General features: G+C 37.9%; 1 protein-coding gene across 2 annotated transcripts in view; it reads left to right on the top strand.

Annotated features, from left to right (window-relative positions):
* RANBP3L (RAN binding protein 3 like) overlaps positions 1 to 23361 on the top strand; it is a 49320-nt gene extending 25959 nt beyond the window's left edge. The window contains exons 7-14 of one of the 2 annotated variants that reach the window (XM_087927385.1): positions 25 to 107; positions 961 to 1045; positions 4699 to 4801; positions 6528 to 6661; positions 8720 to 8840; positions 10255 to 10397; positions 11975 to 12161; positions 22929 to 23361. In XM_087927385.1, the coding sequence (XP_087783511.1) occupies positions 25 to 107; positions 961 to 1045; positions 4699 to 4801; positions 6528 to 6661; positions 8720 to 8840; positions 10255 to 10397; positions 11975 to 12161; positions 22929 to 22972 (900 nt within the window). In that variant the 3' untranslated portion in view covers positions 22973 to 23361. Of the gene's footprint in view, positions 1 to 24; positions 108 to 960; positions 1046 to 4698; positions 4802 to 6527; positions 6662 to 8719; positions 8841 to 10254; positions 10398 to 11974; positions 12162 to 12733; positions 12959 to 22928 lie in introns of those variants that run through there. The other variant, XM_087927384.1, reaches the window with a different exon arrangement.

Below are 23361 nucleotides of genomic sequence, written 5' to 3' on the forward strand. Positions count from 1 at the left end.
TTTGATGTAATGAATTGTTTTTAGATGTCTGAAGATACCTATGCATGGACTGATGTCTCCAAAAAGATTCCTTGCCCACTACAGATTTCAAGCTCTAGCACAATGCAGTAAGTTAATTGAAATCTATTTAAATGATGATGATCGAAAGAAAGAAATATTCAGCCATTTAGTCAACCTTTTCAATTATTCTGAATTATAATTTGAGTTTGCCTCTTTACAACCTGGAAAAGTGGGGCATACTTTCAGATTTTGAAGTAGAGGCAAGGAAATTTCAGAAGGATGCCACCATAAAGAACAAAAGGTCAAGTCTTCAATACTTAATAGAATTATTATAGAGAGAATTTTATGAACTTTTTTCGTGAGGAAGGAAGGAAGGAAGGAAGGAAGGAAGGAAGGAAGGAAGGAAGGAAGGAAGGAAGGAAGGAAGGAAGGAAGGCTCTTTTCAAACTAATCAAGGAGAGAAGCAACTTAGAACTAAGGAGAAATTTCCTGACAGTTGGAACAATTAATCAGTGGAACAACTTGCCTCCAGAGGTTGCAAATGCTCCAACACTGGAAGTTTTAAAGAAGAGATTGGATAACCATTTGTCTGAAGTGGTGTAGGGTTTCCTGCCTAAGCAGGGGGTTGGGCTAGAAGACCTCCAAGGTCCCTTCCAACTCTGTTATTCTATATTCTAATGACAGGTCTACAAGGTAAAGGATAGAATAAACTGATCTTACTATAAATAAGAATGGCAGCTCAAGGTTACAAAATAGAATGTGCAGGTTGAAATGGGATCAAAAATAACCCTGGGAGAGACAGTGGCTGGTGTCTGATTCTCTTTGTCTATCTTTGTCTCTCATCTATCGTCACTGTTCATAATATTTTATTAGCCATTTAGAGCCTTGGTTTTGAGCAGCGTACATACTGTTGTAATTAAGTAAGTAAACAAATACATATTCCCTTTTTTTTAATTCAAGCAATCGATTAGCCCAAGACAGAACTGTTTCAGAAAGTGAACATTCTAACTTTGTATTTGGAGAAAATATAGTAGAAAGAGTTTTGGTAAGTATTAATGAATGCTTTAATACTAATGAATTTGTTAATGAATTTAAGTTTGAAGAAGGTTGTAGTCATTTGCATTTCCCATTGTTAAATTCAAATCTAGATGATCAGGAAATAACAGTTAAAGAGGGACTTTTCTCACTTCAGACATTTCAGACATATATTTCATAATATTTGCAATACTCTTTGTGACAATAAATTATCAGTTTAAAACTTATGAGTTTGGCTCTCTCCTAGGCTGCAAAAAGCATTTTATTCTAGTACACTGTCTAAACAGCACTTGATCCAATAATAAAGTTGATATTTCAAAAATGTATGAATAATCACTTCAGCTACACCAATCAGCAGGTAATAGCCCAATCCCACCCATTAAATATTTCAGCTGCTATTTTCTGCACACCTGTTGCTATTAAACCAGTAATATCTTCAACATTGTTTGGAGTTGAAATGTTTTGTGACTGCTTGCAAGGTCTCCAAGAATGGGAATCTCACCTGGGCAATCCTTAGTGATACTGACAGAGGAGAATATTTGAAATTAGGGGGACCTTGGTGCTTTCTAAACTTGGTTGTTTTCTTGCAGATGTGTCATTACCCAAACTAGGTAACATCATCAGTGCACAATGCAGTGATGATCTTAATCCAGTTTGGGTAATGAAACATCTGTGAGAAAAGGACCCCTCAACCCTTAGTAAAGCAGGGGTTTTGGGGTAACAATAATAATGTTTATTTGTAATATTTAGCTTAAGGATCGGCAAAGCCTAGCATCTAGCCAACTATATTCAGCCATGAGAAAAATCAAAGAGCATTCTATACAACTAAATGTGTGTGTGTGTGTGTAGGGGAGGAGGAATGGCAGAATGAGGTGCCTTCAGATTAGCAATTTAAAGAACAACAAAGGGATGGAAAGGGGCACAGGATACTTCCTTAATTTTTTTATCTACAGTCTATTGCCCCCTTGTGGTCAGTAGGTCCCATTAGGTGCTGAAAAGTCATTGTAATTCAATTCGTGTTTCCAACCAATAGAACTGCAAGAAATGGCACACCGTTCATCCATTAGGTAATTCTATAACTGGAAAGTATTTGCATTATAAATTCAGGATCATCTAATACAACATGGTTAAAATGCTTTTATTCTCAACATCCTAAATATACATTATTGGATATGCACATTTCTAGATGCCATGTAAAGTATGTGAATAATTGAGAATAGCCAAGTGTATCCAGAGAGCTGATAAATGTGTTACTTCATGGCTTCTTCCAATTAAATGAGAATTTATGAATCTGGGAATAAGTGTTGGAACCATATACCTTCCCCTTACCCAATTTGGCACAAAGATCCTATGCTGTATTAAGTAAGACATTAATGTTGCTTCTGACCCATGCATTTTAGACTATAGTATTGAATAGTTGAATAACTCCAGAAGATAGTAGAGGACAGGAAGGCCTGGAGGAACATTGTCCATGGGGTTGTGATGGGTTGGACACCGTTTTGCAACTAACAACAACAACAACAATAATAACATTGAAAAGTTTAGGAAGATTAACTAGGATCTTGGTATACGTAGTCAAGAACATCCATCTAAACACAGCTACCATGTTTCTCCAACAATACGGCCCCCCCAATAGAAAGACCCAGCATGTTTTCTAGGCATAAAATGAAATTAAGCCCCTCCCCCCAAATTTAGGCCTATTTTAAAACATGCAAAATTGGTGGGGGAGGTGGGGGGGAACTTTCTATGCCTCGCCATCAGCCGCTCCTAACAGCCGATCATGGCGAAGCACGGAGGGCTCCCTACCTCCACCAAGCAGCTTTGCTACAGACCCAGGTCAGCAGGTGGGTGGCGTCAGCATGGATGTCTGCTGGCAGTGTTTCAGCTACTTCTCAGGCCTTTGTAGCTTCCACGGTTCCCACTGGTGCTGGTGCCTCTCTCGCCAGCGCTGTCTCCAACAACAGTGTCTGAGTCGCTCCCGCTTTTCCCCCCATCCCCGTAACAACAGGAAAAATAAACATTTTGAGATACCTGGGAGCGTCGTGCGCTGCGTTTTGGTTTAATCCGAAGTGGCTGGGTGGGCGTGAGAAGAGCCGAGCGAGCGTCTCTGCTGCTGCTACCCTTGGTGCTCCAGCCTCGGGCTCTGCAAGTTTCCAAAAGTCCCAGTGCGTAGCCCGTTCCTGCATTCCAAGCACACCCAGGCTGAGCTGCAGCTGTCCCTCTCTCGCCAGCACCATCTCCAACAACAGTAGCAGGAGCGGCAGGAACCATGGAACCATTTCAGCTGCTTCTTGGGTGGAGGAGCCACCTCTGTAACTTCCACAGTTCCCGCCGCTGCTGCCGCTGTTGTTGGACACGGCACTGGCAAGAGAGGGAAAGCTGCAGCTCAGCCTGGGCATGCTTGGAATGCAGGAACTGTCTGCGCACCGGGACTTTTGGAAACTTACAGAGCCCAAGGCTGGAGCACCAAGGGTAGCAGCAGCAGAGACAGTCACTCAGCTCTTCTCAGGCCCACCCAGCCGCTCGGGATTAAACCAAAACGCAGCACGCGATGCTCCCAGGTACCTCAAAATGTTTTTTTTCCAGTTGTTACGGGGACAGGGGAAAAGCGGGAGCGACTCAGATGCTGTTGTTGAAGACGGCACTGGCGAGAGAGGCACCACCACTGGGAACCATGGAAGCTATGGAGGCCTGAGAAGCAACTGAAACGCTGCCGGCGGACATCCCTGCCGCCCGCCTGCTGACCCGGGTCTGCAGCAAAGGCGCTTGGTGGAGGTAGGGAGCCCTCCACACTCCACCATGATTGGCCATTAGGAGTGGCTGGTGGTGAGGTGTAGCTGCCTGCGGGGTGCCCTAGGCGAGGGTGTGTGTGTGGGGGAGAAATTAATTCACCCCCGAAAAGACATCCTAGCCATTTTTTCGGGGCTCAAAAAAAAAAAAAAAAAGACCTGGCCTTATTATATGAGAAACACGGTAATAATGACAACTTTTGTTTCTACCCCAGATATTTAGCTTAAAAGATAACAGGATTGTGGTCGTTTTAGTCCTCAATCTATATTTAAAGCAATATGGGCTATCTATTCAATGCACAAACATTTATATTAGATATGTTTTATTCTAGTAAGCAAAATAAATAATAAATGGTGGAATCAAAAAGCACCAGAATCTATTTACTGTTGATAAAATCTGGATCAAATATTCTAAAGAAAATTTCCACTTGACGTATATAATATTGCAAGATTTATTTTTTTTAAAAATCACGCTAACTTGCTTTATTAAAGACAGGATAGGAATGTACCCATCTCTCACTACCGTATGTGAGATCATGGGATTGCCACTTACTGCTTTAGTTCATGCAACAGACTGAACCTTAAGAACAGGTTAAACAAACTGCAGTTGTGTATTCACGTAACACGCTGTTCCAAAACAAATAAATTATATTATAGCCTAATAATGATGTCCTCCTGCACATTATTTAATACAATGTCTGAGTTCTCACAAATTACCTCATGCTATTTTAGCCTAGACTAGCCTGGCCTAGCCTGTGCCACTGTGTACATCACAATGCCTTTCACGTGTTTAAAAGTCCGCTCACAATGTTTTTGTTATCTTTCCAGACCTAATCGTATTTATTCAAATCAGATCTTTCTCCAATTTTCCTAGAAACCTGAGAAATCCCCGGAATTGCAGTCTGAGGATGGGAAGAATATCAGTGAAAAGAAACCTCTCTGTGCCCCAGATTTCCATACCATTCCCCCATGGGCAAGTAAGTTCTGTTTCTTAGAAAACAATGGCATAACATTGATGTTGCACTTTCATAACATTGTGTATGTGGTAATTGTATTAAGCACTGAGAACTGAGCCTTTCTCAACCAGAACTAGTTGACAGTTCCTGCAAAAATGCCTCACCCTCTGTCCCAGAGGGTGATGGGAGTTATAGGCCACACATCTACAAGAATCCAGAATGGAGATGGCTGATTTAAGGAAAAGCCAGACTTAGAAAGGAACATGTCATACATCATATCAGCCTACTTTGTCTTTCTAGCCTGATCAGTGGTGGTATTCAGTAGGTTCTGACCAGTTCTGGAGAACCGGTAGTGGAAAGTTTGAGTAGTTCGGAGAACCGGCAAATACCATCTCTGACTGGCTCCACCCCCATCTATTCTCTGCCATCCGTTGAGTCCCAGCTGATTGGCTGGGTCTTCTTTTGCTGCCCTGCACAGGAGAACGGAGCTGAAAAGCAGGTTAGTGGAGTGGGAAGGGAAGGGAGATTTTACAGTATCCTTCCCCTACCACACCCACCAAGCCACGCCCACAGAACCGGTAGTAATTTTTTTTTAATCCCATCACATTAGCCTCTCTATTTTATTTACTTTTCACGTTTCTGAACCACCCATCCTACTCAAAGTGTATTTTGTAATTTATTTCCCAGCCAAAGATGTTCATAGGCTATATTTAAAAAAGTCAAAATAGCACCTGCAATTGTGTGATTGTGTTCTAGAGGCACAATTCATACAAAAAAATGTAGGTGGAACTTCATAGACTCATAAAGCTGAAAGACCTTGGAGACTTTGCCCAAGGCAGGTATCTTCATACCTTCTCAGACAGGGATGTCCAACCTACATATATACAAGTGGTCAGTGATGGGATTCAGCCAGTTCACACCACTTTGGGAGAACTGGTTGTTAACTTTCTGAGCAGTTTGGTGAACTAGTTGTTGGAAGAAATCATTAGGGCAGAGAACCGGTTGTTAAATTATTTGAATCCTACCACTGAAGGTAGTCCTCGACTTTTGACCACAATAGCAAAATTTGTGCTGCTAAGCAAGACATTTGTTGATATTTGAATTATGTCCCATTTTATGACCCTTCTTGCCACAGTTGTTAAGTGAATCAGTGCAGTTACTACATTAGTAACACAATTGTTAAGTGAAACTGGCTTTCCCACTGACATTGAGGTCACAAAAGGGGATCGTATGACCTCGGGACACTGCAACTGTCATAAATATGAACCAGTTGCCAACTATCTGAATTTTGATCACATGACCATCAGGATGCTACAGTGGTCGTAAGTGTTAAAAATTGTCATAAGTCACTTTTTTCACTGCCATTGTAACTTCAAACAGTCACTAAATGAATGATTGTAAATCAAGGATTATCTGTATATATATATATATTGTATGTGTATGTATATATGTATAGAGAATATATGTAAATGTGTGTCAATGTAAATGTGTGTATACATATGCATGCACACACACACATATACACACACATATACACACACACACAAAAAACCCCACAGTTAATCCATCTAATCTCACCAGCTTCATTGCCACAGAGGTGTCTAATTCCATGTTAATAACAGCTAATTTTGAATTGAAGTCGATTTGGAGATAATGTATTTAATATCTATAATATTGATTACCGTTGTAAGACCTTTCTCACGTGGCAATTTCATCATTTTCTCTTCCTTACTTTCTTGTGGAATAGCACCTCATTGTGCTAAGAGTTCAACACTAGCAGAATCGGCTGCTGCTTACCTATCTAGCAAAACAGCACAAAGATATTTATTGGAGGAAATAGAAATCACAACAGGAGAAGAAGAGGAACACAACGTATTGCAGGTATATCTCCCTCTGAACCAGTGGTGGGATTCTCATTTTTAAACTACAGGTTCTGTGGGTGTGGCTTGGTGGGCGTGGCAGGGGAAGGATACTGTAAAATCTCCAGTCAGAGGTGGTATTTGTGATTCTCTGAATTACTCAAAATTTCCGCTATTGGTTCTCCAGAACTGGTCACAACCTGCTGAATATCATCTCTGCTCTGAACAGTTGTTGATGTACTGATTTAACACAGTGGCTTTATGGTTTTTGTAACAGTATGTCAAGAGAATGCTGCTGATTTTTTTTTATTGAAGCCAGTTACTGAATGAGGAATATTATCTCATTTTAGTGCTAGAGATTTATTTTAGTTCACTTGGTAACCACAAGTATCCTCAACTTACAAGTAGTCGTTTATTAGTTATTCATAGTTATTCACAGTTGCATTGGGCTCAACAAAAGTTATTTACATTCTGTCTTCAAACCTACGACTGCTGCACCATCCCCATAATGACATGATTGTATTTCGGACACTTGGCAATTGCCTTGCATTTATGACTGATTGCAGCATCTTCAGTCACATGATCATGTTTTGCCATTTTTTTTGCCATTTTTCTGGTAAAAAAAACACCCATTGGTTAAGCTAGATTCAGATTTATGATCATGCAATGTGCTTAAAAAATTGCTTGACAACTTTTTAAAGAACTGTTGTAAAATTGAGTCCAGTCATATGTGAATCAACTTATAACTGCAATGTCTTATGATAAAAATCCGGACCTCAGTTATGGTTGCAAGTTGAGCTCTACCAATGGTTAATATGCAACGTATCTGTCATCTGTTCCAAAGGTGCTTTTTCAAGAGGCAACTGGACTTTTTGGTTTTTCTGTGAAGATGTTTTGCTTCTCATCTAAGAAGCTTAGCTTAGCTTCTTAGCTTCTTGGATAACAAACAAAACATCTTCAAAGAAAAACCAGAAAGTCCAGTTGCCTCTTGAAAAAGCACCTTTGGGACAACCATGACCTGGATGACTGAGAATCTCCATAGACTTACCTGTCATCTGTTCTTTTTCTTAAACATAGCTTCCTCAAAAATTATTTAATGGAAACGATCAATTTTCATAGTCATCTAAATTCCAGAACAGTTTCTCAGGAGTTATCAAACTAGTCACACAAAAAATGAAAATACAACCCATGTGCACTAAAAAGTATCAAAGCTAATCCACCTCATGTCAGGTCCTAAATTACACAAGACCACTTATATCTTCACGTTTCTGTCTTGTACACGTAGTGTTGTTTTAGAAAAATCAAGTGGAAACAAAAGCAATTACTTCAATGCTGAGCAAGATAATGTTCAGGAAACATATTTTCATTCTCCGTGTAAATCCTTTTGTAGTTGTTTAAATCATAAAACAAATCCAATTGTCTACAGGTGTAGCAGTTAGAACTGCCCAGGTTGGAAGCTTTTGTCAAAGAGCAAATGTTATGTTGACCAATTGTCTGAGACAGCAAGAAAGGGGCTGCCACACTCAACCTTTTGACAGTAAAAAGACAGAGTCACAGATTTTTACAAGGATGAGACTAGATAGTGCAGAAATGCTTAGCTGAGTCTGCATAGGAACTTCAATCTGGGTATAATTTATCATTCAGCTAAGGATCTGCATAGTGAAATCTGCTTTTTCATACACAGGATTAGGATAATCAGTCATGCTTGTTAAGTAACACTTTTAGAAAAAAAAATTCATTTAAAAAAAACCAAAAATGACTCGTAAAGCAGGATTTTTCTTGTATTGCCATACAAGAACAAGAAAGAGATTAGAATTTTGCAAGTTCACAAGTAACCATCTTCCTCTAAGAAAGGGGTGATTATTTTATTTCAATTTCTGATAAGAAATTCTATTCTTCCCTTCTTTTTAAATGTCTAAGTAGTAAACATGCAATATTCAGTTTAGATCTTTTAGCTGTCATTTTCCTCTTTTTTAATTGATAGCAATTATAGAAATAGCCTAGAAACCAGTTGACCATTGTTATTAAACATTTCCTGTTGTAGAAATAATGATAATGATGATGATTTCTTCTGTCTTAGATCAACTGCAGGCTTTTTTTATTTAATAAAGCCCTGTTATGTTGGACTGAAAGAGGCAGTGGTTGTTTGAGACTCAATGATACCTCCAGCAATCAGCATGGAATGCTTCAGTCAAGACTGGGTAAAAATTAATTTTACAATTCTATATATAAATGTTCTGGATTCCTAGGAATCATATGGATGCAACTATATAGTTTTTTCAGTCAACAAGACCAATTTTGGTTTATCACAGTCTTTCTTTAGGATTTGCTTTGACTTCTCAGTCTAGCCTACAGTGTGATACTTTCTGGAGGTCTCCCATGTTACACATAAACTCATTTATTAGAAAATATGCACATACAATCCATCTGCAAAAACATATTACCAAAGTATTAAATATTTTAAAATCACATTTTAGCAGGGCTAACTATTAAAACCATAGTTCTGAAGAAGAGTGCAAAGATTAAAAAGTCAAGATAATCCACATCCAACAATAGCCTTTTGGAAGTCCTAAGTTGAACATTAGGGAGCCCTTCCTAGGGAGCTTTTTAACAAGAGATTGGACAATCATTTGTTTAAAATGGTATATTGTGTTTCCTGCTGAGCAGTGGGTTGGACTAGAAGACCTCCAAAGTGCCTTCCAACTCTGTTACTTTGTTCTCTTGTTCAGTTATTATCAGTTTGTCATCTCTCAATCCTTCTCACCATAGTTTGGCTTGGATCTGATTGTTATATTATGCAGGTTTATTCTACAATTAAAATGGTTGGCCAAATTTGTAGAGAATCACTGGCCAAGTCAAGAAAAGAATCAACCAAAAAGGCTCATTTGCTCTCCTTTCAACTTGACAAATAACTTTAAACCACTTAGAGCAGGGATGTCAAACTCAATTTCATTGAGGGCCACATCAGGGTTGTGTTTGACCTTGTGGGGGGATGTGTGTGTGTGTATGTGTGGCCAGAGTGGGCATGGCCAGCTCAACGTCACTCATGTCAGGGCACCTATGGTGGCCTGAGCACTCTGCCAGTGAAAACAGGGTCCTGAACTCTGTTTTCTGCTGCAACCCTCTGCCTCCTGTCTGCCAGTGAAAATGGAACTCGGGAGGGCCACATGTGGTACTCCCAAGCTCTGTTTTCACTGGCAGAGGCTCCACAGGCTAGTCTGCTGTTTCGAAGGCAGTCCCGCAGGCCAGATCTAAATACCTCAGAGGCCTGATCCAGCCCATGGGCCCTTGACTTAGAGAGTGTTGTAAAGCACTATGAAGTGGTATATTAATAGTGCAATTACTATTGCTATGCTGCTGTGCCTGGTCAATGCAGCTATGTACATATGTACTGAACATAAGAAAGATATATTTGCTGCAAGTACTTTGGAAGCTGCTAACTCTACATTCATAGAGAAAGTCTCCTTTGTCTCTTTCATTGGAAAAAGCAGAAGCCCTTCAGCATCTTGAGAGTGAGTAATGGAATTTCCCAAAATTGCTAGGAAAATCTGCTTTAGGTCTAATATGTTTCAGTTTCCTTGCCTACTTTTTTGATATTGTTTCTTGTGCTTGCAGTCATGCGAAATCAAGGAAGCATGAGGCTTATTCTTAACACCAAGCTGTGGACTCAGATGGTGATAGAAAGAGCAAACCGGAAGAGTGTGTGCGTCACAGCAACAGATCTGGAGGATGGTTCCGTCAAAGTTTTCCTAATACAAGTAAGAATAAGAATCCGATGGTTCCTTAGCCTCTTGAATAAAACCTGAATAGCTGGAAAATACCCAATTCAAAGATCTGACATATTCATTGGATTGGTGGTGGTGATGATAGCAATAGCAATAGCACTTAGACTTATATACCACTTCACACTGCTTTCCAGCCCTATCTAAGTGGTTTACAGAGTCAGCATATTTCCCCTAACAATTCGAGTCCTCATTTTACCCACCTCGTAAGGATAGAAAGCTGAGTCAACCTTGAGCCTGGTGAGATTTGAACTGCCAAATTGCAGGCAGCTGGCAGTCAGCAGAAGTAGCCTGCAGTACTGCACTCTAACCACTGTGCCACTGAGGCTCATCCTGTGTGATCCTAGAAAAGGATAAGATATTTAAGTTTTTCATTTTAATTTGATTTGACACTTTGATTTTCAAAAGTTTTTTTTTAAACTATTAGTTGAACCAGAAAATATTTTCTGGACTTTTATCAATATTCTGCAGCATTCCTTTGCACACTACTCCAAAATATTCCTGCCCCCCCCGTTTTTTTTTTGACAGTGAAATACTGGCAAGAAGTTACGAATGCCTTCATTTAAGAAGCAATAAGACACACAAATAAGAATACATGTGACATTTTAGATGTTTTACTTGTTACTCAGTTTGTATCCTAAAACTGCTTTGTGGAAAACCTGAATCATGGTAATTAGTATACAAAATACAGTACATAAATAAACAATAGAGCTTTTTCCTTAAAATAATCTGTTGGGCTAAGAGCTGCTTAACACTACCTAAAGATGTTCTACTGTGTTATTCTAAGTCAGTTTTTCTTAAAAAGTTACCCTTTCAAGGGCCTGCAAAATTAGATTTATTTCCCAGCCTCTGTTGAAAAGTAATACAATATTAGAATCCCATCAAATAATTGTGAAAACAGTAGTAGAAGCAAATGCATCAATTTTCGTTTTTAATAGAGTTACCCATACAAACTAAAGGTCTTTTGGGGGTCTCCTCTATAATTTTTAGAGTTGGGAAGGAGTCTTGAGAGAAAAAGAGTTTAAGAAATACTGCTCCAAACCATCCAGAAAAGGCTGGTTTTTGAGTACAGATGTATTTTAAAAATAAAAAATAAAGTACAGTGCAGCAAATAGCAAATGATATTTTGTTTGACAGATAAAAAAAAGACAGCTGATGGACATCCATATGTTCCAATTTCATGGCATTTCTCTGTAAAAATGATGGTATTGGACCTACACTTCCGCTTCCACCTTGATCTTATAAAGCAGGGGGTCTCCAAACTTGTCAACTTTAAGACTTGTGGGCTTCAACTCCCAGAATTCTCCAGCCAGCTGGCTGGAGAATTCTGGGAGTTGAAGTCCACAAGTCTTAAAGTTGCCAAGTTTGAAAACCTCTGTTGTAAAGCATTACAAGTTTGCTGTTTAGAAGTCTCTGAATCACTCAGGAGTCAGTCACTTTCTCTTATTGCTACATGGCTCTTCATTTTTTTTTTCCTTACTGCTTGTTCAGCTTTTCATTGATGCTCTGGAATACAACACCTCATGGGTCCATGCTTTCTGTCTATCACATAGGCCAGCACAAAGGACATTGAATCCCTCTATGCAGCCATCCATCACCGTCTTGTTGCTTTGAAAAACTTTACAAAACAGGAATGTGGTATAAATCAAGCGGAATACAAGCTAGATGTTCAGCCAATATCTTGTGACAGCGATGATGAAGAGAATGAAAAAAGATCTCCAGGGAGCAACAATAGATCAGGTTAAAAAAAAAAAAAAGCTTTCATGAGATTGACATAAACTTTGGTTCATGCAAATTATAATTCAATATTTACTTTCCTAGAATATAGCGGGCTAAGTTCACTGCAGGAAGAATTGGGGAAAATATTTCTGCTGCTGCTTAGCTTGCAAATCTGGTTGGATAATATAATGTTTAAGGAGCAGAAAGGGCACGTTTCAAAGGTTAGAAACTCACACATTTAAAATATGAGGTTCACAAATGGCAGAGTAAAATTGGAAAAGGAATTGTTATGGGACTGTCTGCATTATTGTTAAATATAACATATACACATATCTACAGAGAGACAGATAAACACACACATACAGGTTTACCACAAGAAAAAGACAGAGGGGAGGTGGGAAAGGAAGCAAAATCATACTCCAGATTTAGTTACTGGACAGAATAGGAACTTCTTAACATTGGGAAAACCAGTTGGACAGGTTTGCTCTGGTACCTTCAAGCTGATAGGCAAACACTTGTATTATTTTGATATGAACGTTTTAACACGGTAATTTGCAAATAATCTCACTATAGTTTACCCTTCCAATCTCCAGGGTCTTCCATAAGGGTCAGCAGCTTCAACTCTGCAGCACTTTTCCACAACTATGTGAGCATTCTCACTGCTCACCCCTTCTACCCTGTGCTCTGTTCCCTCCAGCAAGTCCATAGAGAGGGTAAGGGAGCAAAGCAATGGTAGCTAGGTGGTTGCAACCAATTTGGAGCCTTTTGCATAAGAAGAGAAAGGGGAAAGTACTCTTCCTCCAACCAGTTGCTGAGCAATGGATGGCAACCATATTGTCTAAGAAAGGAGTAGGTAACTTTACGACCTGTGGACTTCAACTCCCAGAATTCCTGAGTCAGCCATGTTAGGACAATTGGGAAGATAGTGGGAACATACCAACACGGAACACTGAATAATAGGGTTGGAAGGGACCCTAGGAGTTGGGGAGAAATTCTAAAGAACCAGAAGATAGGATGAAGGGGGAATTTCCTTCCATGGTTGCCGAGAAAAGAACTTTAAACTCTTTTCACAATATTTGTCTGGAGCAGTAGCTCAAGCAAGAATTCCACTTTTGAAAACCTAGGCTAGAAAACCTCTGTATTGATTAGACACAAGCATGTACCAATGCAAATGGAAAAATCTCATTAAACTTTGTGTTCTACTATCTCTAGAAAGCTGATTCATGAGCACCTGTGATAGCCACTTGTTTAATATCCGGCTGTTGGCCCCCCACTATGCCCAACTGCTGTACCTATAAACAGATTTAAATATTTTAAAAATGGCGTAACATCTCCAGGGATCCTTTTGTAAAAGAAACTTGACTTGGATATGAGCAAAATCCTGGAATTTCTTACCATTCAATAATTGGATTGTGGATAACAAAAATTACTTTAAATTCTTTAAATACTCTTGGCAAAATAACTTAGATTAGATTACCAGCATTATTTAGATTGTTGATCCCTGTTAAATCAGGACTTCTATAAGAGATTCCATAACTTCAGCATCTGCTTTTTTCTTTCATGCACTATACTCCAAAGTTTGCTTTTTTTAAAAGTGCAATATTCAGGTTAATAACTTTTTAATTATCCTGAATTTATTTTAAAGGTCATTTCTATTAGAATCCATTATGCACTTATGGCTATATTGATCTGTTCTAGGCATTGAGTATTACCTGCTATAAATAGTTCTTATGGATAGTAAAATTGCAGACATATAAACAATTGGCTGCTCACCGGGTACTATTGAACAAAAATGGAAGAGAAAAGATAATGATAGCAAATTGGATGGCTGTAAAGGAAGCCCAGAAGATTGTACCAAGTCATCCCTCACGTAGGCAGAAAGGAAAACAAAACATAAGAGGGGTGAACATTATTTTGTTATGTAGGATATATTATTGAATCTTTGTAGTTGGTGAAATTGGGTTGTTTTCTTCAACTTCTTGTGAACTTTCCCAAATGGGATGAAACCTAACATTCAGAACACTTATAAGGGAAATTTATCCACTGGTTCCAATTAAACTTTGCTCCAAAATCCAGCCCTCTGTAGTATAATACCTTCTTACAAGTGATTATAGTGAAGGTGTCTTATGGATAATGGAACTATCTATCAAGCTGGCATGCTAAACCCGTTGTGCAATTTCATGGCTTAAATCAGGATTGTGCAATGTATTTTATAAGTGCATGAAGAATGAGCAAAATGAGGAAATCCTTAGGTTATGAGGCTTGAAGGAAATACTTACAAAATATCATATGTTAAAATATTTCCCTGTAATATTGGCCCCAGTCTTCCTAGCAGAATGAACATTTCCAGAGAATAATGCAATTAACCCTACTTCTTCCTTGTCACAAGATTTATTTATTTTAATTTATTTTATTTTGTCAATCACTTACAAGATACTAGGTATAAGTATAAACATGAGTAAGAATACAGGAAATAGGTACGAATAAATGGGGACAATAGGACAGGGACGGTAGGCATGATGATGCACTTATGCACTAATACTGTCTTCCCTGATGTGATATCCTGGATTTAGTGGAACCACAACAGAAAGCTTAAACAATCAGAAGAGCATCAAAAGAGCAGTGTTGAAGAACACTGCAACAGGATGTGTATAGAATAATAGTATTAGTGGTAATAACACTGGCATTGATGAAATCACCATCAGTCAATTGAAAATGGTAGCTTGGAAAGAGCTTGCTTCCTCTGACAATATCTTTAATGCCATCAAATAACAGCCTAACCCAGGTCCTTGGAAAGGACTCGATAGGTGGTTAGAAAAACCAAATCCAGTCTAAACACCTGGCTGACTATGTATCTAACAACAACAATAAAATCAATATAACTATGATCGGGATGGGAAGATGATGATAATCTTTCATTTCCTAATTCTCTGATTCTCAAGTGGAGACGTAGAGAGATACCATTTGATTGTTACTCTCTTCAGTTTTCTCAAATTTTCATCCCTCTCTTTGTCTTTGTCTGAAACTGTTGGAACCTAGAACTTGAGGTAGGATTTTGACCAAAGCAGAATAAAATGTATCAATTAGTATATTATGGTGATATAATCTAACTGTATTTGACTTTGTTTTCAGCTACAATGCTGCTGACAACATTTACCTTATAATCAACTACAATTTCAGGATTTTAAACAAGTACTGTTGCCAATACACATAATCCCTCCTTCTACATGTGCATTTGATTTCTGTCTGTCAGATTTTTTTCCTATTGTTCACAACCCATTTTGCAAACCTATCACGAATTTTGAATTTTGAATTTTATTTGTCTTCTGCAGTATTAATTTTGTGACATCTGCAACTTTGATATCCGTTCCTATCATCTTCTCATCCAAATAATTGCTACAAATCTTACCTCGTTTGTATTTAATTTGCACCTTCATTTTACAACTGTTATATGTCAATATAAAAGCTGAAGTCACTGCAAATGTCCTCCCATGTAAGTGTGCATTGCAATACAACCTTCATTATCTTGGCATGTTGTAATTTTTTGCTCCATTTATGCTGAGGGTATTTGCAATTGACCTTTGTGTCCATTTGTTTTACTTTGAAAAATGCTGCACAAATGAGATAAAGGGAAATGTGTCCCAGTGCTAAAGTTTAACTTCCTTTTTGTTCTCTGTGCATGCTCTGTGCATGATTCATTTTGGTCTGATTGCATTGGAGACAATCTTCTGGAATGTTCTTTGGCATCAGCCTCATTGAAACATCTGGGAGCTGTTCAAGAACAGAAATTAAAAAGCTTTCATTTAATAAAGACCTTTGTCCTCACTTTTTGAGTTTTCTAACAGCATTCTATAATTTTTTTTTCTCTAAACATCATATAATGTTTGTGTGATAGGACAGACAGCATTTTTTATGAATTTTCTGTCATAAACATCCTTTGTCTTAAATATATGTGAAACAGTAATCCTTTCATATTTGGGAACATCTGTGCAAACAACCAATTGTTTTAAACCATATTTTATTTATTAAACTACTAAGTAAATAAGAGTTTATTGATTAAACTCTCTTATTAATTGCCATAGTCTTAGACTTCAGTCCTAATAGACTTGAATGGATACCCACTTATTCATTTGAAGGGAAGCCCAACCATGCCGGTGGAGAGCTGGTTGGCTAGCTGGAATGTGTCCCGTTTGTATTTATCTAAATGTAAATTTCTGCTCCCCCCGCCTCCAAAAAAAAAGGGTGTGTGAGAGGTTGAGATGTTCTGAATCAATATTCTTCAAGTTAAATCTGAGAGGTTTTAAGAAAACAAATAGAACAAGTGGCTACTTTTTGGAGTTGGCATTATACTTAGCAGCATTTGAAAAAGAAGGACATTTTGAGGTCGTTTTGGGCAGAAACTGGGGTTCTATTCTTTATTGTTCACCTGCATTATCTAAGTTAAAGCATTGGGGTCCACATGCTATTTATGACATCTTCAAAAGAAAACAAGAGGCAGTTTGCAGTTTTTGGAACAGTTCTAAATATTTATGACCTATGGACTTATTTTTAGGAGTAAATTGTATTGATCATGACAGAATTTACTTCAACATAACCACGAAGATAATTGTTCTGGCATTGTTGGGTCGGTAAGCATTGAGAATTGAGCTTTAGATTTTCAAACTATAGAGACAGATTGATCTTTCCCAGATTCATGCCCTTCAGACAGATTGGAGTAAAAAGCCTGCATTATTCCCAGACGTTTGTAGAAAAATACGAGAACTATAATCCAACCTTCTGTGGGGATATCAGATTGAAGAATGGATTTCTTTAATCCATGTCCACTTCAATCAGTGTTCATACCAAACCATTCCTCTGAAATTATTTGCAGAGGAACATAATAAAAGGCTCAAATCTGTTTATCGAGTGGAATGCAATATCCAATCTGTGTGCTGATTTGCAAGTTAAACAATTGGTTGACAAGCAAAGGCCCTTGACCCAGATTTGGAAAAAAGAGATAAGGGTTACTGGGCAGTGATTGCTAAGCTTACAGTCCTTGGGAATCTTCCACGCTGTGGTACAACTTCTTTTCAGTTGATGGGCTTCATAAGTATGTGCACATGGGTGTTCAAGCATACGTAAGCACACTCATTTGCAATTGGTGTTCAAAATAAAAAAAATGGGATAGTAGAAAACCTGTGGATTCCTTGAAGCCTGTCAGCTAAACTCTTGTTATATTTGTCTCCAGGATATTGCTGACATCATGCTAGCCCCAACTCTTATGAAGGAAACTTGGCAGAACCGCTGACACTTTGTGTTTCATTTTATTTATTTTGACTTGGTCCACTTCATTCTACTTATTTCATTGAACATAGAATAACTGAGTTGGAAGGGACCTTGGACATCTTCTAGTCCAACCCCTTCTCAAGTAGGAGACCCTGTGTAATTCAGAACAAATGGTTGCCCAATCTCCTCTTGAAAACCTCCAGTGATGGAGCACCCAGAACTTCTGGAGGAAAATTGTTCCACTGATTAATTGTTCTCACTGTAAGGAAATTTCTCTATATTTCTAGGTTGGATATCTCTTTAATCTTCCACCCATTATTCCTTGTCCTGCCTTCAGGTGCTTTGGCGAATAGACAAATGTTTGTCAAATCTCTTTTTAAAAACTTCCAGTATTGGAAGTATTATTTTCCATGTAGGCTGGTTCTGCATTGAACCCTGAAAGGGTTGTAGTTCAATCTTGCTGTTCTTGCTCCCAAACTCATCCTTTGCAAAATTCTTTCCTGAAATTCTGAATTACTAATTGCTAATTTACATACTGTGACTTTTGCAGTGGTGTGACAGGTAGAAATGAGTAGGTGCTCTTCTTCTCGTCATGCCTGTTCTCTGCATTTCTTGAATTTCTTGTTTGTTGTCTGTCTCTGAATGGCACAAAGGAATTGTAGTTTTTCCTTTTCTTTTTCAGAAAATTCCACAATACACTGAAATATTATGGGTAAAAAATTGAAGGAGGGAGGCCTATGCTTGCCATTATGATCTCCTAAATTAAAGCCAGGTTATAAATCTAAGAGATAAATAATTGGGACGTATATGCTTATTTACTGAATTGACTATACTGTATACTCATTTTACATTTTAAAAAAAGGATGGATATAAAATATTGTTTGAGCCTTCCTTCTTTTTCAGTATAATTCTTTTTCAGTGTAATTCTTTTTTTTATCCATTGTTTAGCTAATCATACATTAGCAGTGACTTTGAAAAATAGCCCTACATTTTATTCTAGCTCATGAATTGCCCATGTTTCAGAAGGAACTACTTTCTTTGTTAAAATTCTTTTTGAAGGCATCACCATCTTATTTGTTTTTATGGAAGATTCATATGATTACAGCATAATTGTACAGCATAGGTCATGTGACTGAGCTATGGAGAAGAGAATATAGACAATAGGCTCTCCCACAAAGGGGCATGAATACAGGCCAACCATATATTCTTTATTGCCACACATCATATCTACCATAGACAAAGGCAAGATGGCAAACTTCAACTTCTCTGTGCCAGCCTTGGAAACCATATTTTACTTGGAAGCTTGGAGGCTGCCAGATTTAGTGCCTGGGAATTTGGGAGAGGGGATTTCATAGAGAGGTAGAAGATTAGACTCAACAACATTCTTTCTTATGATGTCAAGGACATGTTACCCTGCACCTGGAGAAGAGTGTCTGGAAATATGTCTCCAGTTGGGATGATGTTTAATTGGACCATGTGATGGACTGGTGGGTGAAGAGGATGGATCTTTGATTTTCTTTTGGGAAGGGAATACTGGAACTCTCAGATTTGTGTTTTCCCAGATGTGCCAATATGACAACTCTAATAAAATGGAACTTTGAAGAAATGCTTGTCTCGGAGTTTATTGAGTTGGAGGTTGTTACTTGGAACACTGACTCTCTGTGCTATTCAGTATCAGTCATCCTTGCCTTCCCACCTTATTTTTTGATTAGGCTCACTAGACTTTTTTTAAATGGTTCTCCAAGAATTATTAGACAATGGGAGTCAGAGTGACTCAAATCCAATGCCTCGATTTGAAATAGGATCAATTCCTCCCTTCCCTAAAAAGGCAAAGGGAAGCAATGATAACAGACCACATTAAAAAGTAGTTTTACTAGGGTTGGCATGGAATAAGCCCATTCTAATTCCTTCTTGATGAAGTTGCAGTTCTGTGACTGGCCTTGCTCCATAACTGCCATTTTGTAAAAGCACTCACATTGTGCTCTCAAAGTCTAAATCTGGCCATCAGTTATAAAGGCCTCTTGGTGTCCTCTGGCGTGCTGAGAATGACATAACCCACATACAAAGGCTGAGCTTGCCATTTGTGAACATAGATCCAGGCTAGGCTTTCTGCTATAGTTAAAATAAAAATACTATCAGTTAGTGATGTCAGCCGTACTAGTTCAGGTAGTATGGGAACTGGAGATGGAATCCATAAAGAGTTGCTGGATGGATTCTCATTATTTCTGCTAGCGAAGTATTACAGTTTCTGGCAATTAGCAAATTCCCACCAGGCTCATTTTAAACCTTTTGACTGGAACCTCATTCTAACCAAGTAAACTAAATCTATACTCCTAACTTATACAGTACCATTGCATAGTGTGGGATTTTGGGAAAGAGCTATACAACTCTGTTAGGGATATACCCTAGCAAGATCTGCACAGGGCAGTCAGTCAGGCAGGCAAAATATGTGAGATAAGTGTTGTGTAGCTTACACTCAGTAAAAGCAGATACAAGTGCCTATTAAATAGTTTTATTCCAGCAAGAGTTTAAGCATAGTCAAAACAGTCCATATATCATACACCTATTTCAGTCCGTCCAGGGATTATTCATTTGCAAATTCCAATGTCCAAAATGAGAGGTCGGTACACTTACAAAATAACAGTCCGGTAATTTATCTCCTCGCAGTAGAGAGAGATATGCAACAAACTCAGAAACTCCTCTCTTCCGTCTGCAACTCCAGTAATTGCCAGCAAAGCGTCAGGGAATCGTCAGCTTCTCATCAGCATCTCTTGCTCCCTCTTATGGTGTTTTCACACCACACCCAAAATACATGCTTTGCATTTAAAGTAACACACACTTTAAACTAAGAATCATAGCTTATATATATATTATCTTACCCAAACTAGTTAGGTGACCAATGTTATACCTAACAAACTCTTTGAATTTAATGCAGACATTTTCAATGAGAATCCATTAAGACTACTGTAACTTTCATTAAAAAGTAAAGGTTTCATTGAAACAAAGTAAACCGCCCTTGACTATATGGAGATGTCCATCTTGACAGCGATATGGAAATGGATAATATATATTTTTTCTTTCACTGCTAGAAGTTCCCACAGAAAAATCAGTCAGGCATTTAGTTGCAAAACACTCTGCCTAAAATGTATAAACAATCCTCCTTCACTTCATTTAATGTTAGTGGTATTCAGAAGTCAAATTTTCCTCAAGATAAATATTCAGTTGTGCCGTGAACTTGAAAAGGGTTGTGGTTGTTTCTCTGTAATTATTATTTATAGCATTATGAGAATAAGCATAGTTTCATCCTTGGCTGGCATGGCTCTCTCTTGTGACTCAAAATCAGAAAACTCTATTTCCCTGTTAGATTAAACTCATTTTAGTATGTTGTCTGAAACTTAAACTGAGATTTTACCTATTGTTAGTAAAAAGTTATTCCAAAAAATGTAGCATGATGTTGTATTGTTTCATAGTTATAATTAAGTATTGTTTGTCTAGGTTGGTACCTTTAAGCAGGACATGATTAATTAAGGCATTCTTGGTTGTATTTTGATAATGTATTGTATAGAAAATAAATTACAAATGCAATGCCTTTAGATAGTGATAGACATGACAGACAGACAGATAGCATATGAACAAACACACTACATTTTGACTTGGTGTCTTTGCCTGGCACTTAATTCCCATCAATAAAGAACAGAAGTGGAATATCCAAAACTTTTCGCAGCTGACTCAGAGATATGGTACATTTGACCTCATATTGCAATGCTTCTTAGTGCCTTAGGAATTGTTTCATTTTTACTTTTTAATCACCAGAATTGAAGTACAGGTTCTATTTCTCATGTGCCAGATTTAAGTGACCAGCCACCAGGTAAAATGCCTCTGGAAGATGGATGGTACAGCAGAAAGCACGTGTTGTTTTCCTAAAGCAAGAGACAGGGCTAGAATGCAAAGACCTAGAAGTCTTATGAGGAAGGAATTTGAGACTTCCAACTTCTACCCAATGAACTTAGAGTAGTAAGCTATTTACTACAACACCAACTGATATATTTCATTGGGTACGGAGAGAATACGCTAAACACCATGCAATTATCTTGATGAGTGTCAATTCTCCAAGGAATTCTATCTTACAATAAAATGAGTATTTAGCTTGTTATCTGTTCCTACTGCTAAAGATTGCCCTAGCTTATTTCAAGTCCAGCTGGACAGAGAAGTTTTTGACATTTGGTAAGTTCTTAAGATACACAAACACACACACACACACACACACACACACACACACACGTATACATCCAAACTAGACTGTGTTGTTTCTCTGTGTCATATATATGGGTACATGCATAATTTTGTATTTATTTTTTTATCTTGTCATGTTTATGTTTATATTAGAGGTGAAGATCCTTTGAGTCAGTGGTGGGATTCAAATTTTTTTACTACCGGTTCTGTGGGCGTAACTTGGTGGGTATGGCAGGGAAGGATACTGTAAAATCTCCAGTCAAAGGTGGTATTTGCCGGTTCTCCAAACTACTCAAAATTTCCGTTACCGGTTTTCCAAAACTGGTCAGAACCTGATGAATACCACCTCTGCTTTGAGTGCTGTATGCAATGTAATTTAATTTTAATGTATGCCAATTAGCATACATTCAAAGTGACAATAAAGTTATCCTATCCTATCCTATCCTATCCTATGTATATTAATCAGAATCCATTTTGAATACATAGCAGAAAAAAGAGCTTTGAAAATTAACAAGGTTGATCCTTTATGGAAAAGCTATTACAGAATTTAGTTGTTCTGTTTCAGATAGCACAAAGCCTCCTCCCAGAAGGTAACAAAGAAATTAAATAAAATTTAAAAATTACTTTTCTGACCCAAAATAGGTTCCCAAACCACTAATGATTATTTGGGGCTTGTCTTAAAAAGATATTGGAGAAAAGTGAAGCCAGGAAGGTTTTAATACATAAATGATACTATTTAGTCTGGGGAAAAACCAGTTGGTAAAAAATCTACTAGCAATTACTTCTGTTGTAAATTAATAATTCTATCATGTAGGTGGTAAGAACAAAGGAAAAAGAATGTTTTGCTCTTGTTCCGAAATGTTTGTAATACTTCATTAATTTATATCACCCTTTCTGCTCAAAACAAAACTTAATAAGACCAAAATAAGCATTTAAAAATGGTTAGAGGGTTGAACAGTCATGTTATTTGTCCATCATGTTTCACAAATAATGACTGAATGTGACAAGTGTAACAAGTCTGAATTTTTAAGGATTAAGAAAAAAAGAATTTAAAGAATTTCTGGCCTGATTAAGGCACCAGGCTAGAAACTAGGAGGTCCTGAGTTCAAGTCCTGTCCTAGCCATGAAAGGCAGCTGTCTCAGACCAATTCACCTCATAGGATTGTTGTTCTGAGGAAAATAGATGGAGGAAGGTATACCTGAGTTACTTGTAAAACTAATGAGGGTAGAATACAAATAATATTGATTTGCTTAACACAATTAAGTAACACTTTACAAACTCTCTTCCAGAGCATTCTCCATGGATTCGCAGACAACCTGTGGTCTGTTCCTGACAACTCTGTACATCCCATTAAAGGGACATTAGGGACAATGCACCATGTTGGAATGAAAGACACTGGAATGAAGAACCGCACAGGAGGTAGTATATGATTAAGGAAAGAAGTGGAGAATAGGTGAAAGAAGCACTTTAAAGGTTCCAGACATCAGTACCTGTAACAGGAATCCAACATTGGCCTCAGTTCTTTTCAAATTATTCAGAAGAAATAGTTTTCAGGTTGGGGGACGAACGGCTTTAAGGGCCGTTTTAAAGAAAACAATAATTCTGATCCATGATGGTATTCATCCTTTACAAATGATTGCTCCATCTACTTAGAGCAGTAATTATTTACGAAGCATGTGTATGTATGTGTATATGTATGTGTGTGTACAGTATAAAATATTA

This window comes from Pseudonaja textilis, chromosome 2 (genome assembly GCF_049901715.1).
Source record: "Pseudonaja textilis isolate UNSWEBS1 chromosome 2, rPseTex1.2, whole genome shotgun sequence".
In the NCBI taxonomy this organism is placed as follows: domain Eukaryota; kingdom Metazoa; phylum Chordata; class Lepidosauria; order Squamata; family Elapidae; genus Pseudonaja; species Pseudonaja textilis.